This window comes from Gekko japonicus, unplaced genomic scaffold (assembly GCF_001447785.1).
Source record: "Gekko japonicus isolate JY-2015 unplaced genomic scaffold, Gekko_japonicus_V1.1 scaffold3388, whole genome shotgun sequence".
Taxonomy (NCBI): domain Eukaryota; kingdom Metazoa; phylum Chordata; class Lepidosauria; order Squamata; family Gekkonidae; genus Gekko; species Gekko japonicus.
The window spans coordinates 1-10,967 of record NW_015174939.1 but is presented as its reverse complement, the minus strand read 5'-3'; the positions used below and the strand labels follow the sequence as shown (position 1 = coordinate 10,967).

Sequence of the window (10,967 nt, the reverse complement as noted above, 5' to 3'; positions counted from 1 at the left end):
GGGCACATGCAACAAGCCCCACCCCCTGCTCCCAGCAGCCCTCAGTCGGGCCAGAGGAGCAAAAAACAGCCAGGTAAGTTGTAGAGCCCCCCTCCCGGCCCGCCTTCAGGTACAAGCTCTCCCTCCTCTGTGAGGGCAGATCTGCGCATCCCCCCCCCCAAATAGCTAGCAATCCAAAACAGTCCAGTGGAGCGTGAGCAGTGGGTGTTGCCTTCTGACACACTTCCGGTGATGGCAGGGGGTGTGGCATATGCAAATAAGTTATGCTATAAGTTATGCTAATGAGCTCCTGCACTTCTTTTTCTACGAAATGACCCCTGACAGCAACTAATGAACGCCGGCCATGAGAGCCTTCAATAATACAACTACCCTCTGAAACAATCGAGAGGGAGAGGGAGTGCTGAAACGTGGCCCGTGGATCCTTACCAATCAAGGTGGCATCTTGGTCTCCTGCCCACGTGATCCCCCTGATCAGCACTCTCTGAACGGTGTCTGCTGCAACGTCCTCTGTCCCTGCGGCCCCTTCTAGGAAGGACCCTGGCACCTGAAAGAGCGGAGAGCACCCCCACAGCAAATGGGGAGGAGAAGATGAGAAAAGGAAAGAACGTGGGCTCCTTCCCCCCCAGGTCTGAAGCTCCTCAGTCAGCTACAGTCAGAGAATCAAGGGTCGGCATCCTGCTTATCCAAGGTGGATTAAAAACAATGCCGGTAACAGCAATACAAGATGTACAACCCATCATTTTTATTTTTAAAAAGCACTCAAACATTATGTTATATACCAATCATGGCAAACAACACAATAAGAACATAAGAGAAGCCATGTTGGATCAGGCCAGTGGCCCATCCAGTCCAACATTCTGTGTCACACAGTGGCCAAAACCCAGGGGCCACCAGGAGGTTCACCAGTGGGGCCAGAACGCCAGAAGCCCTCCCACTGTTGTCCCACCAAGAATACTGAGCATCACTGCCCCAGACATAACAACATAAGAGAAGCCACGTTGGATCAGGCCAACATTCTGTGTCGCACAGTGGTCAAAAATACCAGGTACCACCAGGAAGTCCACCAGTGGGGCTAGAACTCCAGAAGCCCTCCCACTGTTGTCCCACCAAGAATACTGAGCATCACTGCCCCAGACATAACATAAGAGAAGCCAAGTTGGATCAGGCCAACATTCTATGTCACACAGTGGCCAAAAATACCAGGTGCCACCAGGAGGTCCACCAGTGGGGCCAGGACTCCAGAAGCCCTCCCACTGTTGCCCCCCAAGCACCAAGAATTCAAAACATCACTGCCCCAGACATGAACATAAGCCATGTTGGATGAAGCCAATGGCCCATCCAGTCCAACCCTCTGTGTCACAGAGTGGCCAAAACCCAGGTGCCATCAGGCGATCTACCATTGGGGACAGAACCCCCAAAGCTCCCCAAGCACCAAGAACACAAAACATCACTGCCTCAGATATAGTGTTCCATCTATAAGTTTGAAGCTCTCTATGCTTGTATCCACCACCACCTCCTGAGAGCTATTTTGGTGTAGTGGTTTAGTGCGCGGACTCTATTCTGGGAGAACTGGGTTTAACTAAGCTGAGTTAATGTGAGCTACCTTGGGCAAGCCGTAGTTCTGGCACAGCTGTTCTTGAAAAAGAGCCGTTTCTGTCAGAGCTCTCTCAGCCCCACCTACCTCACAGGGTGTCTGCTGTGGGGAGGGGGAGGGAAGAAGAAGCAGAGATTGGATTTATACCCCGCCCTTCACTTGGAGTCTCAGAGCACCTTACAAACCCCTTTCCCTTCCCCTCCCCACAACAGACACCCTGTGAGGTAGGTGGGGCTGAGAGAGCTCTGACAGAAACTCGTTTTTCAAGACTAGCTGTGCCAGAACTATGGCTTGCCCAAGGTCATCCAGCCAGGTGCAGGCGGAGGAGTCGGGAATCAAACCCAGTTCTCCCAGATTAGAGTCCGCACACTTAACCACTACACCAAACTGGCTCTCAACACGAAACTGGCTCTAAACCTATTAAGTTTAGCAGCACTCGCCAAGCGTTTTTAGAAAGTGGGCAGAGCCAGGTGGGCTTTTGCCCAGCAAGGCTTCTGTGTGGGCAGAGCCAGGAGGGCTTTTGCCAGCAAGGGCTTCTGATTACCCAGTGGAGATCTGATTGGCTGTGCAGATTTTTAAAAACTTATCGCAACAGCAGCTTACACCACAGCACAAAGATGTTCACTATGTTACTGTGTGTGTATTCAAGGGAATATTTTTAAATAATATGTTTTCTTTTGAGAGGCATCCTGTTAAACAGACCTTTCATCTGATATGCTGAAGAGTTACTATCAGTTACGCTGTTAACTTTACTCTGTGTCTCCGTCTCCTGTGGCAGCCATTTTGTGGTTGCACCCACCACTCTTGGTGTCCGAACTCCAAAGGTGCCCACAGGCTAAAAAGGGACCTCTGATCTACAGCGTGCACTTCCAATCCCTTTCTTCTACCTAGACGCGAAATGTTCTCACCTGCTCTTCCTGCTTCATGTTCCCTTCCTGGCTCAGGAGGAAGCCTTCAGCCAGGGCCACCGCCTGGGAACTGGTCTCCGGCCCACATTCCCGGACCCAGCTCTCCATCTCCGGGGGCAGGACGGCCAGGAACTGCTCCAGGATCACCAGGTCCAAGATTTGCTTCTTGGTGTGTCTTTCTGGCTTCAGCCACAGCTGGCAAAGACTGTGGTCATAAACCTTTGAGACATCCTCAGACTCCTGGTAACGGAACTGCACAGAACGCTGATACTGTACATCAGAAGCTGCGGCATCCTCACCCTGGACATTCTGCAGATTCCTTTCCCAGACGTCCTCCTCCTTCCCGGCCTGGGCGGCACAAGTTTCTCTCCATTCCTCCGGGCCAGCTGAATCTGGCTTTTCCATCTTGGAGCCGAGCTCAGCCCTGTTTCCAACAAGCCTTTTTTCTTCCGGCTTGTTTCTCTCTTATGACAAGGACATCCCAAACTGGCAGGATTCTAAGTCCTGTCGAACAAACACACAGGGGACAAAATATCATATCGCTACACCAGAAGGGATAGATATTACAAGGATGTTTGTGGCATCCAAGTCTTGTGAAGAAAGGCTGAAAGAGTTGGGTCTGTTTAGCCTGGGAAAGAGAAGACTTAGAGGGGAGATGATTGCAGTCTTCAAGTATTTGAAGATGGAGCAGATCTATTCTCTCTTGCTCCGAATTGCAAGACTAGATCTAATAGGTGGAAATGACAAGGGAGTCGTTACCGGCTAAATATCAGGAGAAACTTCCTAACTGTAAGAGTGGTTGAGCAGTGGAACAATCTGCCTCGGGAGGTGGTGGATACTCCTTCGCTGGACGTTTTCAAGCAGAGGCTGGACGACCATCTTTCGGGTATGTTGTAGGGCTACCTTTCGGCTATGCTCCTGCAGAGTGCAGGGGGTTGGACTAGATGACCTGCAAGGTCCCTTCCAACTCTAACATTCTATGATTCTATGTCTGAACTAAGCCTATGTGTTAACCCAGCCCCTTCATTTCCCTCCTGTACCGTAACCTCCCGCTTTCATTCTTTCGCTGTCAAAAGTGCATTTATGCAGAGTGCAGAGGGGTGGACTAGATGACCTGCAAGTCCCCTTCCAACTCTAACATTCTATGATTCTATAACCTCATAGAATCCCAGCATGAACTTCTGTGGACTGTCACCCACTTCGTCAAAGGTTATGAAAACATCCCCACTCGGCAGATGCTGCTATTTATGTCTTTTATCTTTGCTGCCAAGTTGCAGGCAACCTATGCCGATCTGGTGGGGGTTTTAGGGCAAGAGGTGAACAGAGGTGGCTTGCCATTGTCTGCCTCTCCACAGCGACCCTGGACTGCACTGGTGGTCTCCCATTCAAGAACTCACCAGGATCGACCCTGCTTAGCTTCCGAAAATCTGGTTAGCTTGGGCCATCCAGGTCAGGGCAATAATTAAGAGCCATCAATTTACCACCAAATCATGGAGACTCCATTGGGGTTTTCACAGCAAAAGACAAACACAAAGCCGTTTGCCATTTTCATCCATGTAGCAGCCCCAGTCTTCCCTGCTAATTAATTAATCAGCATATGGCACTGTGTGTAGTATAGCCAGGAGATCCTAAGATTGTCTGGCAGCTAGAAGTTCCAGCTCTTTTGTATTATTTATTTATTTTAAAAAATGTATACCCCGCCCTCCCCAGATGGGATCAGGGTGGGTAACCTCAAAGCATATGACAATCCAAACCAATTCACACAATTAATCTAAAGACAGCTAAACCCAGAAACAATTAAAACAAATAAAAGATGGGAAACAATCGTTCAATCCCCCCCAGAAGCGTGACCGATGATACTGGTAGTCACACCCACATATCCCACCACTAGGTGGCGAGCGAGACTTGTTTTTAAGGCAAGAGACGGTTCAGAGGTGCCTGTGGATCACGACCCTGGTATTCCTTGGAGGGTGCCCTTCCAAATACTAGCCAAGGCCGACTCTGCTTAACTTCTGAGATCTGATTAGACTGGGCTATCCTGGGCTATTCAGGTCAAGGCTTATTCTTCCCTGGTGATGATATCCCATCCAAATGCTAACCAGGGCCAAATCCGAGCCCGCCTTGGCACGGAGGGCAGGGTATAAATAAAATTTAAAATAAAATAAACCCTGCTTAGGGTTTTGTAGAGCTCTAGTCTACAAAAAAAGGAGCTGCGGTGGCTCAAGTGGTTAAGACGCTGAACTGCAGGCTGTGGAAGGTCGGGAGTTCAGCAGTTCGAGACCCGAGTGTGCCGCATGATGGAGTGAGCTCCCATCTCTAGTTCCAGCTCCTGTCAACCTAGCAGTTCGAAAGAGATTGCAAGTAGATAAATAGGTACCACTTTGGTGGGAAGGTAACAGCGCTCCGTGTGCCTCGGTGTTTAGTCATGCCGGCCACATGACCACGGAAACATCTTCGGACAGCGCTGGCTCTTCGGCTTTGAAACGGAGATGAGCACCGCAACCCTAGAGTCGGATTCGACTGGCTTTCGAGCAAGGGAACCTTTACCTTTTATTAGTCTACAAAAGCTTCCCCCGGAATAAAAATGCATTTTTCTTCTTGCTTGGCTATCCCTCGAGAACTAACCCAGGAAAAGCACCTCAGAAGCCAAACTGGATGGTCCCAGCATGCAATAGAGACGTCTCTGTGTAAGAAGGGCAGAGGAAGATGCTCTGTCTCCAGGAGGAACCACAGCTTAGCTGTAGGGCACCTGTTTGGCATCACAGGAGGGTTCTCCAGGTAAAAATGTCAGGTCACTCAGGGAAGGTGAAAGACCCCCGGGTCTGACTCAGTAGAAGGCAGCTTCATGCAGTCATATGCCCCAGGGGCAATGCTGCCAACCTCCAGGTGGAATCTGGAGATATCCTGGAATTACAACCAATCTCCAGACTAGAAAGAGGAATTCTTAACATAAGAACATAAGAGACGCCAATGTTGGATCAGGCCAATGGCCCATCCAGTCCAACACTCTGTGTCACACAGTGGCCAAAAATACCAGGTGCCATCAGGAGGTCCACCAGTGGGGCCAGGACATTAGAAGCCCTCCCACTGTAACCCCCCCCCCAAGCAACAAGAAGACAGAGCATCACTTGCCCCAGAGCCCCTAACTATACCTTGTGGCTAATAGCCACTGATGGACCTCTGCTCCATATGCTTATCCACTTCCCTCTTGAAGCCATCCATGCTTGTAGCCGCCACCACTTCCTGTGGCAGTGAATTCCAAGTGTGAATCACTCTTTGGGTGAAGAAGTACTTCCTTTTATCCGTTCTAACCCGACCGCTCAGCAATTTCATGGAGTGCCCAGGACTTCTTGTATTGTGAGAAAGGGAGAAAAGTACCTCTTTTACCTGCTCTATCCCATGCATGATCTTATAAACCTCAATCATGTCACCCCTCAGTCGTCGTTTCTCCAAGCTAAAGAGCCCCAAGCGCTTTAACCTTTCCTTATAGAGAAAGTTATTCTGAAGGAAAGTGTTGGATATTCTAACTCTGCATGCAAGAGGATCTGGGAGGGAAAGGGTTAAGAGAATTCATTCATTGGGGATGCTTGGTGGTTGGCCCCATTCTCTCATCACTTGGTGGCTGGCCCCACCCTCTGACTGGTTAGATGTTGAGCCTCTGTGGTCCTTGCTTGTGTTCTGTGTTTCATCTTATATAGGACCTAGTGTTCCCTCTGAGCGGAGTTAATGTGAGCTAGCTCACAGTTTTTAGCCTCCGGCTCACACATTGTTGTCTTAGCTCAGGAAGGGATGGCTCCAGAGCAAACTAATTTATGCAGTGGCCAAATCGCTCGCTCACAACTGTAATGCCAGGGACTCATAAAGTAGAATTTTTGCTCATGAGACTCCGCAGCTCAGAGGGAGCACTGATAGGACCTCTTTTCTTCTGTCTCTTACCTGGGCCTGGAACTGTATCAATTTAACCTTTTCTGAAGTTAATCTGTTCACAATAAGTTAAGCGTACCTACATGAATATGCCATGTAAGATGTGCTTCTGTTTTTGTAGGTACAATTTCTTTCTCTTGTTACCACTGGAGTCAGAGCACCTTTGTAATTTATTTGAACAGCGTCTTCTCACTGGAGTCAGAACATCTTTGTAATTTGTTCGAAGAGCACTTTCCCCTTAACTGGGAAACGTGGAGGATCGGGGACAATGCACAAAGCTTCTGTACTTCCAAGGCGAATGATTTCTTTACATTTAACCCAATAGAGAGAGCCTCTTTGGGAGGTGGAATTCAAGGCGCCACATCCCCTCTGAGCCTCCTCCACAGGCTTCACCCCCAAATCTCCAGGAATTTCCCAACCTACAGTTGGCAGCCCCAACCGGGGGCGGGAATTCCTCCCTCCCTCCCATCAGCCCCTGAAGCTTAGCCAGAAGGAGCACACCTGCATCTACACTGCCCCCCCGCCTCTCCCCATATCTAAAGGTAAAGGTTTCCCTTGCTCGAAAGCCAGTCGAGTCCGACTCCAGGGTTGCGACACTCACCTCCGTTTCAAAGCCGAAGAGCCAGCGCTGTCCGAAGACGTTTCCGTGGCCATGTGGCCGGCATGACTAAACACCAAGGCGCACGGAACGCTGTTACCTTCCCACCGGAGTGGTACCTATTTATCTACTTGCAATTTCTTGCTTTCGAACGGCTAGGTTGGCAGGAGCTGGAACGAGAGACGGGAGCTCACTCTGTCATGCGGCACACTCGGGTCTCGAACTGCCCCAAAGAACCCAGCCAGCTCCCCCTCTTCTTCACCTCCCCCCCGTTTCAGACCTCTGGACCTCCGATCTGAGGCAGACACTGTGGGGGACCTTTAGGAGGTCGAGGGGATGAATAAGCCTAAAGATGCCACCCTCCAGATGAGACCTGGGGATCCCCCGGAATCAGTGTTCCCTCTAAGCCAAGTTACTGTGTGAGCTAGCTCACAGTTTTTTTTAGCCTCCGGTTCACACATTTTTGTCTCAGCTCAGGGAGGGATGGCTCCAGAGCAAACAAATGTATGCAGTAGCCAAATGGCTACCTCACAATTTTAATGCCAGGAGCTGACAAATAAGAATTTTTGCTCACAGGACTCCACAGCTTTGAGAGAGCATCGGTTACAAGTGATTTCCCAACTACGGAGATCAGCCCCCCTGGAGAAAATGGATGCTTCCGAGGGTGGAGTCTATGGCACTGTGCCCCACTGATATCCCTGCCCTCCCCGGGTTCCACTCCCAAATCTTCAGGAGTTTCCAAACCTGGAGCTGGCAACCCTACCCCCACCGGTGGCAAGCGGGAATCTGGTAACCCTACGTCCCTGCCCCCGCGTGCGCCCACCCACCTCTCCCAACTGGAAAGGGGTCTTTCCACCACCCCCTCCCCACCAATGCTCCCTCTAAGCTGTGGAGTCTTGTGAGCAAAAATTCTACTTTGTGAGCTGCTGACAGTAAAGTTGTGAGCGAGCGATTTGGCTGCTGCATAAATTAGTTTGCTCTGGAGCCATCCCTTTCCCCAGCTAAGACAAAAATGTGTGAGCCGGAGGCTAAAAAATTATGAGCTAGCTCACACTAACTCAGCTTAGAGGAAACATTGCGTCCCCCCCCCCGCATCTCGACCCCCCCCCCCTCCAAAGATGCGCGGTCGGCTCACTAGATCCTACAGAGGAAATGGCCAATCTCCTTTCCGGGGGGGCGCAGGTGCAAATTTTCTTGGGTTTTCTGCCGCTTTCGGAGATCCGGCGAGGCTCTTTGTTCGGCGAGGAGGGAGAGCGAGTCCCGCCGCACTCCCGACGGCTGAATGAGTCGACGCGGGCGAATGAATGGATAGATGGATGAATGAACGGCGCTCCTCAGCTCCACTCTACCCCCCCCCCATGCAAATCCTGGGGGGCGGGATTGCACTGCCCACCTACCTTTCTTCCCCGCCCCGGGGTTTCGTGCAGAGATTTCGGGCTGCGGTGCAGGATTGGGTCCGATGGCGCCTGGCTAGAGAGGCATCTCTTCCTCCCCCCCCCCCCGGACCCCCGGAACTGTCTGAATGCGAGGGGGCAAGGAAGCTCGTTCCTAGAGAGGCATCGGAGGCCTGTGGGGAGGGGGCTGTTTCCTGTTTTCCCCCCCAGCCCCCTCCCGTGGGAAAATGGCGTTCGGTTTTCCCACGCTTGGGAGGTGCGAGAAAGAGCTGCGTAGACTGCCGGGGAGGGACGCGGTTGCTTGGGGGCTCCTTTGGCATAGGGACCCCCACCCCACCCCCTTGGGCAGAGGAGTAAAAGTGAACTGTCGTTTTTAGGATTTTTCTGCGGACGACGAACACGGTTTCCTGCAACAGAACAACCTTTAAGGCCAGCAAAGTTTAATTAGAGCTTGTAAAGAGTTGCCATCTCAGGGTTGGGAGATACGTGGAGATTTCGGGGGGGGGGTGGAGCCCGAGGAGGGCAGGGTTTGGGGTGGGAGAAGGACTTCCACGGGACATGATGCCTGTAGAATCCACTTTCTACGATAATAAATAAACCCACCTTCCAAAGCAGTCCTTTTCTCCAGGTGTACTGATCTCTATCACCTGGAGATCACTTGTAAGAAAGGGAGAACTCCAGCCGCCACCTGGAGTTCGACAACCTTAAGCTTGTACCTTGAATAAAACTTTGTTGGTCTTAAAGGCTACCCATCTGAAGGTTCCCTCCAATCTTCTCCGCTAAGGGACTCTCCCCTTGTCTCCCTTCACTTGCGTCTCAGAGCGGCTTACAAACTCCTTTCCCTTCCCCTCCCCACAACAGGCACCCTGTGAGGGAGGTGGGGGCTGAGAGAGCTCTTTCAAGGACAGCTCTGACAGAACGATGGCTTACCCAAGGTCATCCAGCAGCTGCATGTGGAGGAGTGGGGAATCAAACCCAGTTCTCCCAGATTAGAGTCCCTGCACACTTAACCACTACACCAAACTGGCTCTCACACCAAACTGCCTTAAGGTGCCACTGGTTTCCTGTAGATTTCAGGATTATTCAGGATGAAAACCAAGGCCAACTGTGGAGAGCTTCTGGAGGACCTCCACAAACTTGGTGAGTGGGCAGCAATGTGGAAAATGGAGTTTAGTGTTGGTAAGTGTAAAGTGATGCACATTGGGACAAAAAAAAAAATCCCCACTTCAGTTATAGGCTCATGGGATCTGAACTTGCGGAGACTTGAGAGGGGGGGAAAGGTCTTGGGGTCGCTGCGGAGAGCGCAAGGGAAGTGTCAGCCCAGCCGAGCTGCAGCAGTGAAAAATACAAACCCTCTGTTGGGAAGTATTAGAAAGGGGACTGAACACAAAACGGCTGATGGTGTGATGCCCCTGTAGAGATCTGTGGTGCGGCCTCATTTGTTATACTGTGTCCAGTTCTGTTCACCATATCTCCAAAAGGACACTGCAGAGCTGGAAAAAGTACAGAGGAAGGCCACCAAGCTGAGGAGCGGGTTGGAGCACCTTCCTACAGGGTTGCCAGGCTACCAAGCCAGGAAACAGGATGAGACAATGGCCGGGGAAGAGTCTGGCAAACTGTATCATTATTTTGTGGGTGGTCACCTACTGGTGGAAGACAATCACAGAGGGCGAGAGCGTTATCTCCCTGAGGACAGGTTTATGTTTGCAGAAGACTACTGTAATCTGGAGGAATTAGGATGGCGTGCCACAGTTTCTCCGTTTAGTTTAGTCAAGCTCCTTTGCGGGCCAGGACCGAACGTTTCTCCTCCGTAGTAATCCTTCGCTCACCACTACGGCCTTGTTATTTGCAACAGAGAACGGGCTGTTTACCTGTTAAACTTGCTTGTCTGGAACAGGAGTAGAAGGGTTGATGGCAACATGATCTATAGGGGAAGGGGGCTGTGGCTCAGTGGTAGTGCCTCCGCTTTGCATGCAGGAAGTCTCCGGTTCAGTTCCTGGCAGCTCCAGTTAAAAGAACCGAGCTGTAGGTGATGTGAAAGAACTCTGCCTGAGATCCTGGAGAGCCAGTCTGAACAGACAGTCGTGACGCCGATGAACCAACAGTCCGATTCAATATTGGACAGCTTCATGTGTGTCCATGTGTATGTATGTGTTCACTTGGTACATTACCACGGTTAAATCAGTTCAAATGGGACAATCCGGTATATATCAGTCTTGCCAAGATCAATGATGGGTAATCACAAGCACAAGGGAAACGAAAGGTATCCTAAATTGAACATAAAGCCTCAAGAGTATGCCCTCAAACTGGAACCTCAGTGCAGACTGAAAGCACGGAACTGTGCTGTTGAATTGGCCAGTTACTGGGGGTCCATCTGTTGTCATTCTCTAGTGGTACCCAGGAGCTGGAGAGATGCAAGCATATATAGAATCATAGAATCACAGAGTTGGAAGGGGCTAGACAGGCTTTCTAGTCCAACCCCCTGCTCAATGCAGGATCAGTCATATCATTTTCTTGCACTGATTCTCTTGTAGATGCGGTTCTCTTCT

General features: G+C 50.8%; 1 protein-coding gene across 1 annotated transcript in view; it reads right to left on the bottom strand.

Annotated features, from left to right (window-relative positions):
* Positions 1 to 2,907, bottom strand: part of LOC107122074 (zinc finger protein 420-like) — a 134,897-nt gene extending 131,990 nt beyond the window's left edge. Inside the window, exons 1-2 of the mRNA XM_015425101.1 lie at positions 2,650 to 2,907; positions 427 to 544 (exon numbers count right to left, since the gene is read on the bottom strand). Coding sequence (XP_015280587.1) covers positions 427 to 544; positions 2,650 to 2,907 — 376 coding nt within the window. The remainder of the gene's footprint in view (positions 1 to 426; positions 545 to 2,649) is intronic.
* Positions 2,908 to 10,967: the final 8,060 nt, after the last annotated feature.